The 23,151-nt window shown below is 32.7% G+C and overlaps 1 protein-coding gene across 1 annotated transcript; it reads right to left on the bottom strand.

The window, feature by feature from the left end:
- Positions 1-3,249: 3,249 nt before the first annotated feature.
- LOC124365483 (inactive peptidyl-prolyl cis-trans isomerase shutdown) lies at positions 3,250-22,438 on the bottom strand. Its single transcript, XM_046821466.1, is given in 6 exon segments — positions 3,250-3,484; positions 4,933-5,119; positions 12,034-12,064; positions 12,066-12,314; positions 13,082-13,314; positions 22,271-22,438. Coding segments are annotated over 5 exon segments (810 nt in total). The 5' UTR covers positions 13,211-13,314; positions 22,271-22,438; the 3' UTR covers positions 3,250-3,270.
- Positions 22,439-23,151: the final 713 nt, after the last annotated feature.

Raw genomic sequence — 23,151 nt, forward strand, 5'->3', positions numbered from 1 at the left:
GTTATTCATTGCCAGCTCTGCTAGAGCATTCTTACATTCCCAGACCACTTTAGAATCAAACGAACAGGTATCTAGTGCCTTCAGTGCCGCCTGACTATCAGAAAGTATTAGGTATTTTAATCCTTTTGTCCTCATTTGTATGAGTCTTCTGGAACATGAGTCTACTGCCATGACCTCCGCCTGAAAAACCACACGTCTTCCTGGGGGCACAGCCATGTTGACTCCAGGTCCGTGTATTCCATATCCTGCCCGAGATTCAAGGCGTGAACCATCTGTGTAAAACTTCAGGACTCCTTTTGTAGGGTAGGCCTCCTTTTTAATCCATTTCTCCCTACTTCCGATAGAGACCGTATATGGGTTGTCAAAGGAGTATTTCTTAACCATTGCGTCTGACACTTTGGTTAGCATTTCAGCCTCAGGAAATACTTGCAATATCTTCATGTGGCCTTCTAAGGAGGTAGCATTTATTACCTTTGTTCCTATAAGCTTCATTGCACTTAGAGCGGCTGTCCTCACCACCTCCTGCCCCAGAAGAGTGTATTCCAGAACCGCTTCAATTGCTAGTGTTGGGTAGGAGCTCATCACTCCCGTGATGCTTAAGCAAGCTATTTGAAGACTGTAGCCTTTTCGCAGCTGTTGTTTGTTCTACTTTCGACCACCACACTAAGGCAGCATATGTGACCATTGGTTTTATTATGATTTCGTAAATTCAATATATAATTTTGGGTTTAAGTCCCCATTTAAATCCGAAAAGTTTCTTACAGGCCCCAAGGGCCATTGTCGCTTTGGATATCCTGTTTTCAATATGGGAGTTCCAAGTGAGCTTCTCATCCAGGATTAAACCCAGGTATTTCACTTCTTTTGTTTGGTTTATGCTGATTCCCTCCAGAACAGGTTGTGTAAACTGGAATTTTCTATTCCTGATCTGATAATATTACGTCCCTTATGTGTCTGTTTATTATTTTTTCCATAGTTTTCACCATGAAGGAGGTTAGGCTTATGGGTCTGTACGAGTTGGGATTAGTCGGATCCCTGTCTTTGTTCTGTACAAACACCACCAGTGCTGTCCTCCAATTTTTTGGTATGTATCCAAGAAGGCGAAACTGCTTCTAAACAGGATGCCAAGAGTATTTAATAGTATGTCCAGCCCCTCTCGAAGAAGGGCTGGGGAAACTCCACCTGCTCCAGGAGATTTAAATGGCTTGAACGATCTTATTGCCCATTTAATTCTTTCTGTGTAAATAGTCTGTTAGACCACTGTCTGGCCTTAGCAACCTCTCGGCTGGATTTCCCCTTGATTAGGGAATAAATATCCTCATTTCGAGTCAGGTGACTCCCCGGGAAGTGTGTCTCCAGAAGCAGTTCTACGGTCTCCTTCCTGTTCACTGTTAGGTCACCGTTGGCCTTAACTAAGGTCCCCATAGGATTAGTGTGATCTGTTTGAAGAGTCTTTTGAAGCCTGGTAGCCTCAGGTAGGCTGTTAATGTTTTTGAAAAAATTTCTCCAGGTTCTTCTTTTATTCATTTCAAGTTATTTCTTATATTCGTTTTGGGCGTGTAGATAAGGGAGCCAATCGTCTGTCCTTTTTAGTTTCCTAGTTTTATTTCTTAGTGTCTCCAACCTCCCAGTCCACCACGGCACGTCTTTCTTCAGCCTGTTTTGCCTGAGAGAGCAGTTTTTCTCGTAGGCCTTTATTACAGCTTGTTCTACTAATTGTGCAGACCTTTCTAAGTCAAATTCATTTTTCTGGAAGGCTTCTATTTCTTCCAACTCTTTTACTAGGGACCCATTGGAATTTGTGTGTATGTGAAGCAATCGTTCAATGAACCAACCGAGGCCTAGGCTACCATACAGCAGTAAACGATGGGCAGTGAGTGTTAGAGCGGCAATCTTAAGTTTAATGTTTGCATTGTACATATAGAGAATAATCTACACATGTGAGCGACAGGGCGGTACCACACAATGGTACTTATCCACCGCCAATTCTATACATTACATTATTTTACTGCCACTCAGCCCTCAGCTCATTCTGTCATTGCTTTGCATCATGTCGGACCCAAATGCCCCATTCTTTGATGTTGTGATGTACTGAATAAACTGGATTACATCTTTTAGCAAACCATCAAACAGATGATAATATTCACCAAACCGAACTCTAAACCTGTTTATACGGTGAACATTGTGCATTTTAGATCTGTGCAACCTATCAAACATGTATTTTTTTTAAATGCCATTGTAACTCAAGAATAGAATAACTTCGTTTGGAGACCCCATTTCTGTGACTAAATAAAATTTAAAACACAAAAAAATTATTTGTATCATGGCCACTACCACTTACCCCTCGTATAGAAGTCCAGGGCGAGAGTACAGAATAATGTGCTTTTTCAATAATGCTGTTTTCTTTGTTATTTCACATGTCTATAGTATTGCTTATAAAAATCCTATTATAGGCTCAAATTATATGTTACAGTTGCAAGTAGACTTTTACCATACGATTTTTAAAAACTAATTATTTATTTAGTGACAAAATATTTTATTTCCTTCCTCCACAACCTACAAATAGTACACCTAACATTTTAAAATTAAAATACATTGACCTTGTAAGTTACTCCAGTTACTGCAGAAGGTTTATTTTTTTATATTTTTAGTAACATTTTTTTGTTGCCCTATCAACTACACTCTTACGTATTGAAAAATCTGTTCATAGGACAGAAGATAAAGGAGAACTACTAGTGCTAGTTTTATAAAAAAAAAGTAAGTTGCAATGCCAACTTCACAGTTTTTATACATGAAAACAATCCTTACACTTTCCACGATCCACTGACAAGGAACAGACATTGGGAATGTGTGCACAAATGGAAAAATCTAGACTAATTTTGATACAATAAATTTATGTTGAAGGTGTTGTCAAGGTAGATGTTAATTTTAAAAAAAGCTTCTCAATACTTGCTCCTCATACAAAATTAATAGTCAAAATGAGTGCACAAAGATAATCTGCACAATTTTGCAATAAAATTAAATTTTAGTCAGGATATTGTCAAATCTACAGTAAAAAATTTTGTTTTGTATAGTGACAATATCCTAACTAAATTTTATTGCAAAATTGTGTAGATTATTTTACATGGATGTATATATGAATACGTCCATATATGAATATATTATGAATACATGGTGTCAACTATATAAATAGTATACACTGTATACTATGTATAGTTAACTATATATTTACACTGTAAAATGTCCTAAATATTTTCCATTACACACTAATACTTACAAGTAAAGTAATTTAGAGTTTTTGAAAGCTTCACGATGACTGACTTTTACTGCATCAGCTGCCATGATGCATACTTTCTTATAATTTTTCAGTTGGTTGTAGCAGACGCAAGCGTTGGTGTAGTTTTTAATAAGGAAGTGATTTCGTTTGTTTTCCTCTTCTTCATTTGCCAACCTGGCATTGTGCAACATGTTGATAACTCGTCTATACCTGAAAATAGTTTGGTATTAGGTCTCATAACATGTGCTGTTTTAAAGTACAGTCAACTCCTCCACGTAATCAAGATGTGGATCGACCACACATGTGTTAACTGTGGTAACTTATTTACATGTCGTACATGTAAATAAATCCAGAACATCATATACTGGAAAACTACTGTCTTAATAAGATATCAGCTTTGAACGCCAATAAAAGCAGGCATTTTCGATTGTCCCATTTAATATGATGTATTATTTTACTAATTTATTGATAAATAGGAACAAAATCTTAATATATGACCATTTTGCTCTGGGACAATGTTGAGCAATTTTCTTGTGCCGATGAAGAGGCATCACAAAATTTATCATTATTAATAAATCTCTTATTTTTCTTAAAACCATTTTAATGAACATGTTACTCATATACGAGGGAGATTACTCAGATAGGGTCATACATTAATGTACGATATGGAAAGAATACTCACTCTACAAGAGCGAGCTATAATTATAATTGCAAACCTACAACCTATGAAAAATTGTGGAGATTAACATTGTCCTTATCTTTGACTGATCCGATTATCATTAGTGTAACTTAATTTCTATTTAATAAGCCTGCTGTTTTAATAACATAGTTGGCACCATTTATTCCTCTATGAAATCACAAATAAAGAATGGAAAAAAGTAGTTATCAATAAATGTATCGCTTCCTGATGATAGCTTTGGTTGAGGTAACAATAATTGTTCATTTAGTCAAAATTTTTACAATTGGTTACAAATTACAACGTTTACCACACCAAATTTATATTTTATATGAATCTAGATTGGCTACTTGAATAAGCATTTCAATAAAAAAGAAATTCTGGTCATAAAGCCAATGAATAATGGTTTTGCCAATAGCTTACTAAAATAAATGCAGTCGCTAATTGTAAATTAAAACTGGATGAATCACAATGTTTTTTTCAGACTGATTTTAAACGAAATCCATATCTCAAATTAAGATATTCTAGAACTCTAAAGAGCAACCTTAATTTTGGATAACATACCCAATTGAAAAGTTTTTGAAACAAGTGATATAAATATATTCTTAAAGTATTTTTCACTAAACATAATAGCCTTAATTTAAGAAATGGACCAGAGTGTACTAGCACAAGAAGAATTTTTAATAAAGAAGGCTTAAAGAACACTTGATAAATTTACTATTGTATTTCTTCTCAGGATGTTATTAAACCAAACAATTGTGTTTAAAAAAAGTTGTTTGTTTACTTATTTTCTATATTCTCTTGAATCAATTACATGTTCCTGTTTCTCTACGAGCCCGAGATATATTTTTTAGTTTTCTTAAACACACACAAAAAATATACTGACATATTCTTCCAATTTTAAACCAAAATAACTGTACATTTTAACGTTGTGCAAGAAATAAAATAATAAAGATGATGCCAGGTATGAGAATGTACTTACTTGACGACTGCACTATTGTAGCTTTCTTTCTTGAAACAATCATTTCCCAATTCATAATATCCTTTGGCACTTGGGTAAATATTGGAAAACTGAAGACGTTCTTCCGAGCTGAGATCATCAAAGTTTGAATAAATGTCTCCACAATCTACAAACCTCTCTATTTCAACGAGGAAGAGTATTGTTGCCTCTGGATAAAAAAGAATTATTTTGATCATACATTATTTAGAAACTAACATAAGAAACATAACTATGGTGGGGAAGGGTTGATTCAATGCAAATATTGAGTTAAGCTCCATTATACCTGCCGCATAGTGCAGTGTCTGAAATCTGATACTGTAACAAATTGACTCCTTGAAGCTGAAGTCCACATCTGTCTGACGAGATCCATAAAAAAGTCTGGTCCCGAATTAAATCAAGGAGTTCAATTTAAATGTCTTTGTCGCAGAATTTTCATAAATCTCTTCAGACAGATATCAGATTTCAGACAATGCACTTTGCAAAGGGTGAAATGGAGCATAATTCAATATTTATATCAACATAAGAAAGTCATTATTAGTAAATTCAATTGGAAAGGGATATCTCACTATCAAATACTCAAAAGGTGAAGTACATCTAAACTCAGTTGACTTTTTTTTTTTTTTTTTTTTTTTTTTTTTTTTTTTAGAATAAAGAATTTTATTTTCTTAAATTTCAACAGTTAACAAAATGTACACTTTTATCTCAACATTTAATAATTCTCTTGTCAGGCTGACCATTATTTTATTACTTAACTTAGTAGTTTTGCATTGAAAACAGCCTTAACTATTACAATATACAGTATGTACATATTACAGTAGGTAAATATTGACACAAGAAGGAAATTTAAGAAAATCTAGGGCCTCTAAGGCAAGCCTGTTCAGAGGTTCCTTTACAGTACTTACAAAAAAACAATAGCACTCAGAAAAAATTATTTTTAAGAAAATTGACAAAGATGGTCTCAAAAAAACAAACATGTTGTGCCTTAGCAAAAAATTTATCCACAGTTAACAAAATAAACAAATGCAACTTGCAACAAGAGAAAATAACAACACCTGACTTCCTGTACCACCATCCACAAGGAAGCAGAACATAGACTACAGATACATAATAAAAACAAAAATATTGACTTCACAACTATATCAACAATAAATAAATATTTACATACAAATATTAACCATACATTACTGATAAACACTGATCATCTGAATAAGTAAGCTATTGTATAATATTAAACAAAAACTCAATATCTTCCAAATGAAAGAGCCATGATTTTAGTCTATTCAAAAAAATATTTTTGTTGTATGAATATATAATATAATCAGGTATTTGGTTAAAAATCTTTGGTGCGATAAAAATTATATGTTCTAATGTAAAAAGATATTGTTGGCTTAGGTATTGTAAATTTATTTGCATTTCTTAATCTCAATTTATAGGTATTTACATTGGCTGGAATATTTCCACTTCTACAGTAAAAAAGTTTTAATACTTTGAATACATATAAATATCTCAGAGGAAAAATTTTTAGGTCTAAGAACAATGGACGAGAAGGTTCATATTTAGTTTTATTCGAGATTATTCTTACCAAATGCTTCTGCCGTAGATATATTGAGTTCAAGTAAGAAATATATGTATTGCCCCAAAATACTATTCCATACTCTATTCTGCTCTGCACCATTGAAAAATAAACTGTACGCAAAACTCTCTCACTACACATACTTTTTAAAAAATAGAAAAACCTTAGGATTTTATTTATTTTACTATTTAATTTACTTATATGTATCTTCGGTAATTCTAAGCAATATATGGGTCAACCTCGATTTTTCTCATATTACAATATAATGTTCCAATAGTCAATTAGAAAAGGAAATGACTAGAATTTCTTGCCGGAAAGCAGTTATAGGGAGCAGGCAACCGCCAGACGGTCATATATTGCTTAGAGTTACCTATTAGTGATCAGGGCAGGGGCACTGACGTGATCTGGGCTTCAAATTTGGAACTACTCGAGTTAATTTTTTTTTCTAAAAGAGCAAGCAGCGCGAAGCGCTGCGCAGCGGGCAGGCATCGTGCGTGATCCTTTTTTTATTAAAAATTTCTGATAAATTGTTATTACATATTACAATATAATGTAGGTAATGTATGTAAAACAATTTTAAACACATAATTACATGCTGGAAAGCAAAGTAAACCAATATAATCCGCCCAATACAAAATCTCCGTAAAAATCTGGTAAAGGAATCTGTGTCATTCCTTTGGCCTGAATCAATTCAGTATATACGAAGATCACGCACGATGCTTGCCCGCTGCGCAGCGCTTCGCGCTGCTTGCTCTTTTAGACAAAAAATTAACTCGAGTAGTTCCAAATTTGAAGCCCAGATCACGTCAGTGCCCCTGATCACTAATAGGTAATTCTCGCGGTTGCCTGCTCCCTATAACTGCTTTCCAGCAAGAAATTCTAGTCATTTCCTTGTCTAATTGACTATTGGAACATTATATTGTAATATGAGTTGCCTGCTCCCTATAACTGCTTTCCGGCAAGAAATTCTAGTCATTTCCTTGTCTAATTGACTATTGGAACATTATATTGTAATATGAGTTGCCTGCTCCCTATAACTGCTTTCCAGCAAGAAATTCTAGTCATTTCCTTGTCTAATTGACTATTGGAACATTATATTGTAATATGAGTTGCCTGCTCCCTATAACTGCTTTCCGGCAAGAAATTCTAGTCATTTCCTTGTCTAATTGACTATTGGAACATTATATTGTAATATGAGTTGCCTGCTCCCTATAACTGCTTTCCGGCAAGAAATTCTAGTCATTTCCTTGTCTAATTGACTATTGGAACATTATATTGTAATATGAGTTGCCTGCTCCCTATAACTGCTTTCCAGCAAGAAATTCTAGTCATTTCCTTGTCTAATTGACTATTGGAACATTATATTGTAATATGAGTTGCCTGCTCCCTATAACTGCTTTCCGGCAAGAAATTCTAGTCATTTCCTTGTCTAATTGACTATTGGAACATTATATTGTAATATGAGTTGCCTGCTCCCTATAACTGCTTTCCGGCAAGAAATTCTAGTCATTTCCTTGTCTAATTGACTATTGGAACATTATATTGTAATATGAGTTGCCTGCTCCCTATAACTGCTTTCCAGCAAGAAATTCTAGTCATTTCCTTGTCTAATTGACTATTGGAACATTATATTGTAATATGAGTTGCCTGCTCCCTATAACTGCTTTCCAGCAAGAAATTCTAGTCATTTCCTTGTCTAATTGACTATTGGAACATTATATTGTAATATGAGTTGCCTGCTCCCTATAACTGCTTTCCAGCAAGAAATTCTAGTCATTTCCTTGTCTAATTGACTATTGGAACGTTATATTGTAATATGAGTTGCCTGCTCCCTATAACTGTTTTCCGGCAAGAAATTCTAGTCATTTCCTTTTCTAATTGACTATTGGAACATTATATTGTAATATGAGTTGCCTGCTCCCTATAACTGTTTTCCGGCAAGAAATTCTAGTCATTTCCTTTTCTAATTGACTATTGGAACATTATATTGTAATATGAGTTGCCTGCTCCCTATAACTGTTTTCCGGCAAGAAATTCTAGTCATTTCCTTGTCTAATTGACTATTGGAACATTATATTGTAATATGAGTTGCCTGCTCCCTATAACTGCTTTCCAGCAGGAAATTCTAGTCATTTCCTTGTCTAATTGACTATTGGAACATTATATTGTAATATGAGTTGCCTGCTCCCTATAACTGCTTTCCAGCAAGAAATTCTAGTCATTTCCTTGTCTAATTGACTATTGGAACGTTATATTGTAATATGAGTTGCCTGCTCCCTATAACTGTTTTTCCGGCAAGAAATTCTAGTCATTTCCTTTTCTAATTGACTATTGGAACATTATATTGTAATATGAGTTGCCTGCTCCCTATAACTGTTTTCCGGCAAGAAATTCTAGTCATTTCCTTTTCTAATTGACTATTGGAACATTATATTGTAATATGAGTTGCCTGCTCCCTATAACTGTTTTCCGGCAAGAAATTCTAGTCATTTCCTTGTCTAATTGACTATTGGAACATTATATTGTAATATGAGTTGCCTGCTCCCTATAACTGTTTTCCGGCAAGAAATTCTAGTCATTTCCTTGTCTAATTGACTATTGGAACATTATATTGTAATATGAGTTGCCTGCTCCCTATAACTGTTTCCGGCAAGAAATTCTAGTCATTTCCTTGTCTAATTGACTATTGGAACATTATATTGTAATATGAGTTGCCTGCTCCCTATAACTGCTTTCCAGCAAGAAATTCTAGTCATTTCCTTGTCTAATTGACTATTGGAACATTATATTGTAATATGAGTTGCCTGCTCCCTATAACTGCTTTCCAGCAAGAAATTCTAGTCATTTCCTTGTCTAATTGACTATTGGAACATTATATTGTAATATGAGTTGCCTGCTCCCTATAACTGCTTTCCAGCAAGAAATTCTAGTCATTTCCTTGTCTAATTGACTATTGGAACATTATATTGTAATATGAGTTGCCTGCTCCCTATAACTGCTTTCCAGCAAGAAATTCTAGTCATTTCCTTGTCTAATTGACTATTGGAACATTATATTGTAATATGAGTTGCCTGCTCCCTATAACTGTTTTCCGGCAAGAAATTCTAGTCATTTCCTTGTCTAATTGACTATTGGAACATTATATTGTAATATGAGTTGCCTGCTCCCTATAACTGTTTTCCGGCAAGAAATTCTAGTCATTTCCTTGTCTAATTGACTATTGGAACATTATATTGTAATATGAGTTGCCTGCTCCCTATAACTGTTTTCCGGCAAGAAATTCTAGTCATTTCCTTTTCTAATTGACTATTGGAACGTTATATTGTAATATGAGAAAAATCGAGGTTGACCCATATATTGCTTAGAATTACCGTATCTTCCAATTCATTTCACTATCAACATATACACCTAAATACTTTATTTCACTGGTTTTACCCAAAACAGAACATTTACTTTTTTTACAATGAATTTGTTGACTAATACAATCTGCACACCTATATAAAATCGGTACTGAAAAATTTACTTCTTTTTTTAAAGAAAAATTTATGTATTTTGAAATTTGAATTTTGTAGCCTAAACAAAATTTTTTCCCGCTCCTCCAATTTTTTTGTGAGATGTAATACTATCTACTGAAACCATTTAAAGTATTTTAAAAGTAACCTGTTAACCACTAGAACCAAGATAAGATTGTAATAAGTAATGATCTAGCACAGTTGTATGGATCAGAATTGTGGGTTCTTACAAGGAAATCTCAGAGAACTTAAATTTTTGCCAACACAAAAGTGAGAAATTTGTGACCCTATCCGAGGGGAAGGAGCATGAAAGATTAGCGAAAATTTGGAACTAAGAAACCTTTGCCAAGAATCACATGTGGTTGCTCTTACACAAAGCAGAAGATTAGGATCGCTAGGCCATGTCAATGGAAGGGAGGAGGAAAATGTAATTTGAAGAGTGTGGGAAGGAAGACAAGGTGTAAGGAGACCAAGAGGAAGGCCTAGAATGAGATGGAGAGTCCAGACAAGAGTGGACCTGAGGTAGACGGGAAAAGATCTTGGAACAAGCCAAGAGAAGAGTATGTAGGAGGCGCATTTTTGATGATGCTAAAGCCCAACTCGGTTTTGAGTGACCACAGAAGTAAGTAAGTAAGTATATTACTATTTATAAGTTTATTGACTGTAGATTTTTAATCTAGCCCAAGCAAGGACAAAATGTATAATCAAACATTAGCCTAGGATTGTTGTATCCCTCTCAATCTTAACACTCTGTTTTTTTTTGTTTCAAGTTCATTATTAACAATAAACAGTTTCTACTGGCACGGAGTATAATGCATTTACCACCTGTTAACAACAATTTAAATTGCCAATGCTATGGCAATAAATAACTGTAATTTTAAATATTAATTTGTATAGTGTGACATTCTATTAAAAGTCAATTTGTTGTAGTTGAGATATTGGACTAAACAAGTATTAAAGATTATAAACTACACTAATTTGCTTATTTTGACAAGAATATATTTTCTCTTAAATTGCCTTACAACCTAACAGAAGTTGACTGATCTTATCACGATCTCAGATTTATATGTACAAGGGAATCTGTACAAGGGCTATCTATAAAGTAGATTACGTTTTGCTCTGTAGCCACTAGGGGCAGGACTATCCGGTCATTTTGATGTCAGGGCATTTCTTCATTCAGTGGCTATCCAGCTGTGCTAGTGAGAGGTTACTGTCACTCTTTGTTGTTTTACAATACGTTTAAAATGTGTGACGCAACTAAAAATCCTGCAGGTTGTGAAATGTGGTCAGTAATATGGTTTTTGTTAACTAAACACAATAAACCAATTGAGATTTAACGCCAACTCTGTGAAGTTTACGGGAACGCTGTGATTACTGAAGTTGGAGTGTGTCAGTGGTGGTTTAAATGGCCGAACAAACTATTAATTAGTTTCATGATGACAAACAAAGGATGGATGGCAAAGCAATGTGACCATTGAAATTTTTTCTAAAGTCGATGAGAATATTTATGAAGACCAAGATTACAATAACAGAACTCTCGTTTAGCTTTCAATTTCAAATTTCAAGGAGTTTGTTACCGTACACGAACTTGTTACGCAGAAGTTAGGTTACCTACATTTTTTTTTTATGACAACACCTGACCACACATGGCAAATTATACTACCATTTTTTCCAACAATGAAGACCTGGCTTCTGACGCAAAGCTTTGATATCGACATGGCACTGCGGGAGGTTGTGACTACCTGGTTAAAGTCTCAGGCGGCAGAATTTTATAACGCTTGAATTTCAAAACTCGTTTACCGCTATGATAAGTGCCTAAATTTGTATGGTCTATGTCGAAAAATAGTATTTTAGTTTCACTTTCAAATATATTGTTTTTTATTTATATCAAAACGCAATCTTTCTGGATAGCTCTCATACATGATAAATTATTATTGGTGGAATTTGAAACTAATTTTCAGTTTTTGTAATTTTTAGATAGTTTAAATCAGTTGTTACCTTCAGGGATTCTAGGAGGACATCCCATTTTTTCCGTAACACAGATCTGGGTGGACCAGAAACTCTGCCTTCTCCCCTTTCTTCATGGTGAGGATGGCCTCGTGTAGGCCTGGGAGCACTTCCCCTTTTCCAAGGTTTAAGGGAACGGATAGATTCCCTGAACCATTAGACTGCATGAACGTACTGTCGAACGGAATCTCCTGATACTCCACGTATGCTTTATACCGGACATAGACGAGACAGTTTTCTGGCACAGTGCAACCAAATCCCTGTTTTGAAATCTGAAAACAACATTAACCCTTTGAAGACCACATTAATATATTCATGCTGGAAAAAAATGTTGTTAATTTATGAGCCAAAATTGTCTAAAGACACTGGGGCATAAATGGTGATTTTTCTGCGGTTTAAAAATAAATATTTATCTTAAGTTCTATAAAAGATATATATCACGTTTTGTGTAAAAACGTTCGGAATAGCTACAAAAGGAAGAATAACCTTACAATAAATTTAGTATATGACATATATGTACAAATAAAGAAAAAAGTATGTTTGTTTTTAGCTAATTTTTTATTTAAAAAAACTAAGAACATGTCAATAATCATCTATCCCATTTTATGTTTTAGTCTAACAGGAAGTTTTAAGATCTAAAGAACAAGACAGTTTCAAGCCTCCATGTTTTTATTTAATAAAAGTTCGAAAAATTTGTTAGTAGAATGTACTACAAAAACACCATAGAACCTATCAATTAAGAAAAAAGAATTTTCTTCAAATATTGAATGCTTATTGTAATGTAGTTGCATGCAATGGTTTTCCGTTAAATAAATAAAAAATTTATGGGCCACCCACGTAAAAGATCATATTAGTTTTCAAGATTTAAAACAATTTTTTACACTATCTTATTTTATTTGCAGCGTTACTGTTAATTATACTTGTGTCCAAATCTGTGATTGGAGGTTGCTGTGGAGTGATACATGTCAAACATCAATAATGACCCTTTGGTAATGAAAAGTAGATGCATACAGAAAACAATAGTGTTTCTGTTACTTACAGATTTCATTATTTTTCCATCGTCTCTGAGCTTTGTCATTTTTTTACGATACTTGTCGAACGGACCGCCACCTCCATCCCCTTCTTCCTCATCCAACACATTCAAATTTATTTCATGTTTCCAAATCATTAAAATTAAAACAGGACTCCGCTGAGTTAAATTTGTTCAATGACTCATCTTCATCCAAATCTGGTCTGACTTCAAACTCTGTTTGATGATTATTGAGGAGCTCACTGAAAAAAATCCAGAAAGAAATTTTGTGTAAACGAATCCAGAGATACGATCACAGTATATTTTCTTACAGTGACAATAGGCTACATGTAGTAATCACTGTAAACAAATTAAAATATGAACAAAATGCTATAAACTGTACTACACTTTCAGAAAAGGCAACTACTAACATAAGAAAAACTAATATGTATACATTTATGCTGGATAAAATGAAATGAAAACAATCTGAGCATGAGGTTATTGTGCTGTAACCATTTGTGGAATAAGAAGGGTTAAAAGATTTTTATTTTCTCAGTCAAGACATTGTGTACATAGAGAATTGTCATATATTTCAATATAAAGTTATACCCACTATATGGACAATGGAAACAATTGAAGCATAAGAGTTTATTATTTAATATGCAGAGTTTTATTTTCTATCCCATAAACTTTAATTTCTGGATGTGGTATTTACAAAAATGTAATAGCAAGCAATTTTTAGGGCTCATATTAAAATTTTTAATATTTATATTGTTGAAGTATTTTGAAGAAGATCTGTATTAAAGTAGGTCTGACACTTGTTCATTACCTACAAACATATTTTATACGTTTAAAATTATTACAAACGTTGGTGTAAAAATAATTTCTTTGAGTTTTATTTAAGATGACGTAATGACACTTTAAGCAATATTTTAAAAATAATGTTTGAATAAAAATGCTGTTTAAAAAAATTAAGTGCAATTCAAAAAAGGAAAATTTTACTTACAATGTAGGCCTACATAAAAAAGCCCATATTACAGCTAAAAATAAACTCTAGATTGTTCCAAATTTATTAGAACCATAATTTGTCTGTAAAAAGGGAAATTTTTGGTAATGTTTTAAAGACAAGACAAGACAATTCTTTATTTTCACATTCAACAAGAAGGAAAATGGCGTCAAATACATATTATCTTAAAAAATTTTTCCCAGGTTTGTTGTCATTAGCTGCCTAGGTCTTCACATTCTCTGCGAGTCGGCTCTCCAATTCAAGAATTCTTTTCCTGAGTAAAAGGGTCTCTCTTGGAACCAGGAGTGCAGGCTTTTCTTCAACTTCCTTCCTTCCATTTTCTTCAGCTCATCAGGGAGATTATTGAAGAATTTTGCCCCAGCATAGGTTGGTTTTGTTTCAGAGAGAGTTAACTTGTGGATCGGCAAAGTAAAGTTATTGGCATGCCTAGTATTGTAAGAGTGAATGTCTTGGTGCTGTTGGACATTATGAGTTGTAGCTATCACAATACATTCTACAATATAAAGGCTGACTACTGTTGATAACCTCCACTCTTTGAATACCCCTCTACAGCTCTCTCTACATCCCAAGCCGGCCATGATTCTTAGAGCCTTTTTTTGAAGAATGAGGATTCGTTGGAGATTTCTTTCAGTTGAACCACCCCAAACCGCTAAGCCATATCTCATATGGCTTTCAAACAGAGCATGAATAGGCTGTTATTGTGGCTTTTGTCGTGCTTATAGCTTTCGTCCTTTTTATGGCATAGATTGCTGAGCTAAGTTTAAGGCATAAGTTATTAATATGATTTAGCCATGAGAGTTTGTCATCAACAATGATTCCAAGATAATTAGTTGAGCTGACAGATTGAAGATTTGGTAGATCTGAAATGTCATCCTTCTTGTTCCCAAATGAAATTTGTTTTCGTCTTTGATTCATTGAAAACCAGGTCATTGTTTCTACAATAGTCCATAGCAATGTTAACAGCAATGTATGAATTTATTTCTAGATTTTCCACTGAGCTATTGGCAGTTAATAGCATAGAATCGTCAGCAATACATGACTAAATTACTGTATGAATGTAAAACGTTAGGAAAATCATTAGTAAATAATATAAAAAGTACAGGCTCCAACACAGATCCTTGCGGTACACCACGGTCCATTGACAGGACCTCAGATCTAGAAATTGTAGTAATTCTTTTTATGGTCTGAGTCACTTCTACAACCTGGCGTCTTCCTTCAAGGTATGCTGAGAACCATGAAAGTGCTGTTCCTTGGATTCCTAGATGAAAAAGTTTTCTTATAATCAAGTCATGGCTTAAACAATCAAATGCCTTACTCAAGTCAAGTTGCACTCCCACTACATTATTTCCAGCCTCGATATTGTCCACAATGTGCTCCAACAGATCTACTATTGCAGTCATGGTGGATCGTCCCTTAATAAAACCATGCTGTTCCTCTGTCAAAAGGTTGTTCAGTTGAAGATGCTTGAAAAGTCTAGAGAGTACAATTTTCTCAATAATTTTGGATTCAGTTGGAATTAAAGATATTGGCCTAAAATTTTCTATGTGGTGTTTACTGGATTTTTTGTGAAGAGGGATAAGTTTGGAAATTTTCATACTTGAGGGGAAAGTACCATGCAGAAGAGACAGTTGTGTGATATGAAAAATCGGTACCGCTACTTCATTTTTACAAAATTTTAGAATTTTTGAGGATATTTCATTTAAGCCAAGAGGATTTTGTTTTTAGTGAGTCTATTACTTTACTTATTTCTTCAATTGATGTGGGTTTCATAGAGGTCAGTGGCATTCCAACAGGTGGGTTCTGAACAAATTGTATTGTTGGGTTGATGCACAGGTTCTGTTTGAGAGTTTCATCAGCAATAGTTGAGAAATAGTTGTTAAAATGGTTGGCTATATCTATAGGGTCGTCAATTTTGTCTCCGTTTTTAACTATGAAGTCAAATCCAGAAATTGTGTCCTTGTGCTGATGATTTCTCTCGCTGTTTATGATCTCCCAAACAGCCTTATTTTTGTTAGCAGCGTTGTCAATATGAGCAGCACTAGCCTCTTGTCTTAAGGTCCTTAGTTTTAAGTCGTAAGCCTTCTTTAGCTGCGTAGAAGTTTGTTTGTCCTCTTGGCTGCCAGAAAGACAATATCTCTCATTTGCTTTAAGAAAATCTTTCTTTAAGCGGAGAGCTTCTTCGTCATAGCATGGTCGAGCTTTTGGTTTTGCCACAACTCTGAATTTCTTGATTGGACAAGTGAGATCTAAAAAGTATGTTATTGTCTTCAAATATTGTCTGTAGGCCTCTTCCACACTATCTTGTTGAAGTACATTAGTCCAAGATTCCTCAGCCAAATATCGTTTTGAGATTTGTTAAGTTCTCTGGACTTACATGTCGATGAGAGGAACGGTTAGTAGTTTTTTTTTATTCAACAGACAGAGGCAGATAACAAAGTTGTCCGAAATGGTCACTTATACCAGTATGGAGAATTTTCACTTGAGATTCATCAATCCATTTCTAAATCACCCAGGTTCATGTTGCTCAACATTTTTAATTTGCCTTTTTATTTTATTATGGGTCCCTGATGGGTCAGACAATCACAAAAAACACTATTTGAAAAAATTTTACAAGCCAATGTTTTTTCCTGGCGGCCATTTTTTAAAAAATGGCGGTTTTGCAGATTTTAGTTAAAATTCGCGGTTTGCGAAACAGTTTAATTGCCAAGCTATTTTTACAAGATATCAGAAATAACTCCAAAAACCAGTGTGTTTCTAGCTCATAAATGAACTTCAATTTGACATTAATAATAATGTTTCTTTTTGTGCAAGAAGGTTCAGTCAAAGTTTTTCTGCAAAAATTTGGGAAAAAAATATCAAGGGGGGAAAATTTTTTTTTTTTTTTTAAAAAAAATAAAAAAATTTTCCCGTAAAAAACCCCTTTTTTTCCCCCCCCCCAAAAAAAAACCCCCCCCAAAACCCCCCCCCTTTTTTAATCTTTTTTTGGGGTTTCCCCCCTTTTAATTTAAAATTTTTTCCCGGGAAAAAAAAAAACCCCAAAATTTTTTTAAAAATTTTTTGGGGGGCCCCCTTTTTAATTCCCCCTTTTTTTCCCCCCCAAAAAAAAATTTTTAAAATTTTAAAAAAAAATTTTTTTTTTTCCCCCCAAAAAAGGGACTTTAAAAAACCCCCCCGTTTTTTTTTTTCCCCCCCCCCAAAAATTTTGGGGGTTAAAAAGGGGAAAAAAAAAAAAAAAGGGGGGGAAAAAAACCCCCCCTTAAATTTTTTTTAAAAAACCCCCCCCCCCCCCTTTTTTTTTTTTTTTTCCCCCTTTTTTTTGGGGGCCCCCCCCCCCAATTTGAAAAAATTTTAAACCATTTTTTTTCCCCCCCTTTTTTAAAATCCTTTTTGTTTTTTAAAAAAAAATTTTTTGAAAAAATTTTTTTTAAAATAAAAAAAATTCCCCCCCCCCTTTTAAAGAAAAAACCCCCCAAATTTAATTTTAATTTTTTCCCTTTTAAAAAAAAAAATTTCCCAAAAAAAAAATTTTAATTTTTTTTTTTTTAAAAAAAATTAAAAAAAATTTTTTTTTTAAAAATTAAAAAAAAATTTTCCCCCCCCCAAAAAAAGGGTTTTTTTTTCCCCCCCAAAAATTTCCCCCCCCCCCCTTTTTTTTTTAAAAAAAACCCCCCAAAAAAAAAAAAAAACCCCCTTCTTTTTTTTAAAACCCCTTAAAAAATTTTTTTGGGCCCAAAAAATTTGGATAAAACCAAAAAAAAACCCCCCCCCCCCCCTTTTCCCTTTTTCCCCCCCCCCCCCTTTTCCCCTTTTAAAAAAAATTTTTTTCCCCCTTTTTTTCCCCCCCCAAAATTTAAATAAAATTTTAAAAAAAAAAGGGAAATAAAAAAAAAAACCCCCCAAAAAAAAAACCCCCCCCCAAAATTTTTTAAAAAAAATTTTCTTTTTTTTTTTAAAAAAAATTTTTAAAAAATTTTAAAAAAAAAAAAAAATTTTTTTCCAAAGGAAAAAAAATTTTTAAAAAGGGGGGAAAAACCCCCCGGGGTTTTTTAAAAAAAATTTTTTTAAAAAAAATTTTTTTCCCCCCCCAAAAAAAAAAGGGCCCCCCCCCCCCAAAAAATTTTTTTTGGGGGGTTTTTTTTTTAAATTTTTTTTTCCCCCCCCCCCAAAAAAAAAGGGAAAAAAAAAAATTTTTTTTAAAAAAAAAAAATTTTTTTTAAACCAAAAAATTTTCCCCAAAAAAAAAGGGGAATTAAAAAAAATTTTTCCCCCCCCCTTTAAAAAATTTTTTTAAAAAAATTTTTAAAACTTTTTTTTTCCCTCTTTTTTTAAAAATTTTTTTTAAAATTTTTTAAAAAACTTTTAAAAAAAGCAAATTTTTGGAAATAAAAAAAATTTTTTTTTAAATTGGGGGGTTTTTTTTAAAAAAATTTTTTTTTTTTTTTTAATTTTTTTTTCCAAAATTTTTTTTTTAAAATTTTTTTTAAAATAAAAAATTTTTTTTTTTCCCCCCCGGGGGTTTTTAAAAAAAACCCCAAAAAATTTGGTTTTTTAAAATTAAGGGGTTTTTTTTTTGTTTTTTTTTTTTTTTTTAAAAAAATTTGTTTCCCCCCCCAAAAATTTTTTAAAATTTTTTTTTTTTTTTAAAAAAAAAGGTTTTTTTGGGAATTTTTGGGGGGGGAAAAAAAAAATTTTTTTTTTTTTTTTTTAAAAAAAAAAATTTTTTCCAAAAAAAAAATTTTTTTAGGGTTTTTTTTTTCCCCCCAAATTTTGGGAATTTTTAAAAAATTTTTTTTTAAAATTTTTCCAAATTTAGGCCCCCCCAAAAAAAAAAATTTTTAAAAGGGAAAATTTTGGGCCCCTTTTTTGGGTTTAAAATTTTTTTTTTTAAAAATTTTCCAAAAAAAAAAAAAACCGGAAAAAAAATTTAAAAAAAAAATTTTTTAAAAACCCTTTTTTTTTCCCCACAAAAAACCCCCCAAAAAAAAAATTGGCCAAAAAACTTTAAAAAATTTTTTTTTTTTTTTTAAAAAAAATTTTTCCCCCCAAAAAAAGGGGGGGGTTTTTTAAAAATTTTTAAAAAATTTTTTTTGGGGGGGGGGTTGTCATTTTAAAAAAAAAAAATTTTTAAAAAGGAAAAAAATTTAAAAATTTTAAAAAAAAATTTTTTTTTAATTTTTTGAATTTTGGGGAAAAAAGGGCCCTTTTTTAAGGGGGTTTTAAAAATTTTTCCCTTTTAAAATTGTTTTTCCCTTTTGTTGGGGCCCAAGGGGTTTTAAAATTTTTTTAAATTTTTTTTTTAATTTTTTTTAAAAAAAAGGGGGGGGGAAAATTTTTAAAAAAAACCCCAAAAACCAAATTAAAAAACCCCCCCCAAAATTTAAAATTTTTTTTGGCCCCCCCCCCGGGGGGGGGGAAAAAAAGGGTTTTTCCCCCCTTTTTCCCCCCCCCAAAAAAAAAAAAACCCCCCCCCTTTTGGGTTTTTTTTCTTTTTTTTCCGGTTTTTTTTTTGGGGTTTTTTGGGGGGCCCCCGGGGGGTTTTTTTTTTGGGGCCCCAATTCCCCCCTTTTTCCTTTCCCCATTTTTTCCCCCTTTTTTTTTTTAAAAAAATTTTTTTTTTTCCCAAGAATTTTCCCCGGGGTTTCCCCCTTTTGGGAATTTTTTTTTTTTTTTTTTTCCCCCCCCCCCCTTTTTTTTTTTTTTCCAAAACCCCCAAAATTTTTGTTTTTTAATTTTTTAAAGGGAAAAAAAAGGGTTTTAAATTTTTTTTTGGGGGGGGTTTTTTAAAAAAGGGGCCCGGGGTTTTTTCCCTTTTTTTTTTGGGGGGGTTGGGGGTTTTTTTTTTAACCCTTTTTTTTGGGGTTGTCGGGTTTGGGGAAAGGTTTTTTTTTTTTTAAACCCTTTTAATTTTTTTGGTTTTGGGGGGGGTTTTTTTTTTTTTGGGGGGGGGGAAAATTTTTTTTTTTGGGAAATTTTTTTTTTTTTTTCCCTTTTTTTTTTAAAAAAAAAACCCTTTTTTTTTTGGGGAAAGGAATTTTTAAATTTTTTTTCGGGTTTTTTTTTGTTTGGTTTTTCCCCGGGGTTTTTTTTAAAAAGGGGGTTTTTTTTTTTGGGGGGGGGTTTTTAAAATTTTTTTAAAAAAGGGGGTTTTTTGGGTTTTTTTTTGGGGTTTTTTTTTTGGTTTTTTTTTCCCCCCCAAAATTTTTTTTTTGGGTTTTTAATTTAAAATTTTTTTTTTCCTTTTTTTTTTTTTTTCCCCCCCCCTTTTGGGGTTTTTTTTGGTTTTTTTTTTAAAAAAAAAAAAATTTTTTTTAATTAAAAGGGGGTTTTTTGTTTTTTTTTTTAAAAATTTTTGGGAAGGTTTTTTTTTTTTTTTTTTCCCCCGGGGGAAAAAAAAAATTTTTTTTTTTTTTTTTTAAAAAAAAAATTTTTTCCCCCATTTTATTTTTTTAAAAAGGGGGAAGTTTTTTTTTAACCCCCAAAAAAAAAGGGGGGGGAAAAATTTTTTTCCTTTCCCCCATTTTTAATGAAAAAAAAAAAGGGCCCCCCCCTTTTTCCCCCCCCCCCCCCCCTTTTTTTTTTTCCCCCCCCCCCCCCTTAAAAAAATTTTTTTTTAAAAAAAATTTTAAAAAAAAAAAATTAAAAAAAAAAGGGTTTTTTGGAAAAATAAAAAAATTTTTAAAGGGCCAAAAAAAAAGGAAATTTCCCCTTTTTTTAAAAAAACCCCCCCCTTTAAAAAAAATTTAAAGGGTTTTGTTTTTTTAAAATTAATTTTTTTTTGGGTTTTTGGGAAAAAATTTTGGGTTTTGGGCCGAAGGAAAAGGGGCCGGTTTTTTTTCCCCCCCCCTTTTTTTGGGGGGGGCCCCCCCTTTTTGGGGGTTGTAGGCGGGGGGGGGGGCAAAATTTGGGGGGGTTTTTTTTAAAAAAAGGGGAAATTTTTTTTTTTTTGGGGGTTTTTTAAAAAAATAAAAAATTTTTTTTAAAAATTTTTTTTTTTCCCCAAGGGTTTTTTTTTTGGGGAAAAATTTTTTAAAAATTTGCCTCAAAAAATTTTTTTGGGGGTTTTTTTTTTTTTTTGCTTTATCTTTTATATTGGTATTAGTGTAAGCACTTACATTGCTTGTTTAAGTTTTGGTGTGATATTTAGTCAAGCAATTTGTTTGGGTTGACCTACAAATACACTGCACTAATATGGGGGAGAGCACTTTTCACAGTGAATGTTAAGTGTCAGCCATTTTTTTTTTTCAATGATTTTTTAAATGACTAAACCACGGCTTGACATAGTACGCCAGTACCATTGGACCTGAAGAAAAATATAATTCCTACTAAAGATTTTTTGTAATAACTTCAGTTAAAGCCCCGTATTATAAGTTACCAACATCATTCTACTTGTGCTAAGGGAGGGGGAAGAGGCTGAATGCACTGAAAAATGTTTTCTTGTAGAATTTTTTGTAATATTTTCAAAAACACTTGAAAACTGACACAATGGCAGTACAATAAATTAATGAACATTGATATTTGTGTCAAATGAGTCCAAAACCATTTATTTTTTCCATTCCAAGGTTACAACATAACAAATTTGGACTCGATTTAAAAATTTCTTTGTTTATTGAACATTCTTGTTTTAAAACGTCATTGGAAATAATACAAATGCAATAAAATAAGTAGTTAATACAAAAGATATAGAAAGGCAATTCTATGTCAAATGGGATCGAAAACAAATCTTTGGATTTAATAATACTCATATAAGCCAACCTCAATTTTGGACCACATTATATCAATTGAACATTTATTTTTTAAACTCAACATTTCTGAGACAGCGTTACGTGATGAAGGGTTTCCAAATAGTGGTTGCAGCCTATTCGGGATCTTCATCTAACAACTCCTTTCTCTTCCATGTTAAAGAGGATGTGTATGTGCACAATCAACTTTGATCATCTCATACAAATTTGATCGACATCACTTTAGTTATTCACATTGTTTAGATGAATCCCACACAACTTTTAAATTTAATAATTTTACAAAACAATGTGTTTGCCTTCATTTAAGTACCTACATTATAAACTATATTAAATATTCTGGAAACATCAATTTCTCCTTGGGAAAGGTACAGTATATTGACTTAAAAGTTATTCATAAAATATTTCTGTAAAAATAAATCATAGGTACAATGGTCTAGGAAAAATGCAACTCACCTAAGAGGCAGCCCTTCTGTTAGTGAGATTACTGGGGCCACTTATGACTTCATGAAAATAACTATCCTGAACTGAACTATCCAAAACTGAAGGCATTATGATTAGATGGGGTTCAACTTGGCTGTGTAAGAGTGTACAACTCTGTTGATCTGAAACAAAAATATCTGCATTAATATAATTTCTAATCACTCATTCAATATAGGTCTAAGTTTATATTATTGGACACCGGTCAGTTGTCAACTATTTTGTCAAAACTTACTTTGAAATCCTTTCAGTGAATAATCATCTAACAAACACTAAATTACAACTATTTTTGTGTTAAAAAATTGAGGACAAAATTATGAAGTGCAACAACCATAAATAACTGAAGTTTCCTTTGACTAATTGCTACGTGGTTAGTAAAACATCACTTAAGGGGCTAGCAACGTTTTCTTTCTGTCTGCACAATATCTCGAGTATGGACTTGAAATTTTACATACATCATAATTCCTATACAGACAATATCAAGTTTCGATATTGGTGCTTGTTACTCCATTGGATTTGGCTGAGCATTAGCAAACATTTTTATATTGGTCTTATGGGCAACCATGATGGCAAAGATAAAATCACAAAATTAACAGATTTGTAAACAAACTAAATATAACAATATATATTTTTCATATGACTCATAGTAACTTGTGTGATGACGCTTAAGGGGATTCACCACTGAAAACATACTTTTTTTTAAATACACAATAAAAATAGCTTAACCATTTTTTTTTTCTAGTGTGTAGTAGGCTAACAAAAAATGCAAAAATATAAAACGGCCAAATAGTTGTCACATACAGCCTACAGCGAATAAAAACGGGGGTTTTTTTCCCGTTTTTCAGACCATATTTAAA

This window comes from Homalodisca vitripennis, chromosome 6 (genome assembly GCF_021130785.1).
Source record: "Homalodisca vitripennis isolate AUS2020 chromosome 6, UT_GWSS_2.1, whole genome shotgun sequence".
Classification (NCBI taxonomy): domain Eukaryota; kingdom Metazoa; phylum Arthropoda; class Insecta; order Hemiptera; family Cicadellidae; genus Homalodisca; species Homalodisca vitripennis.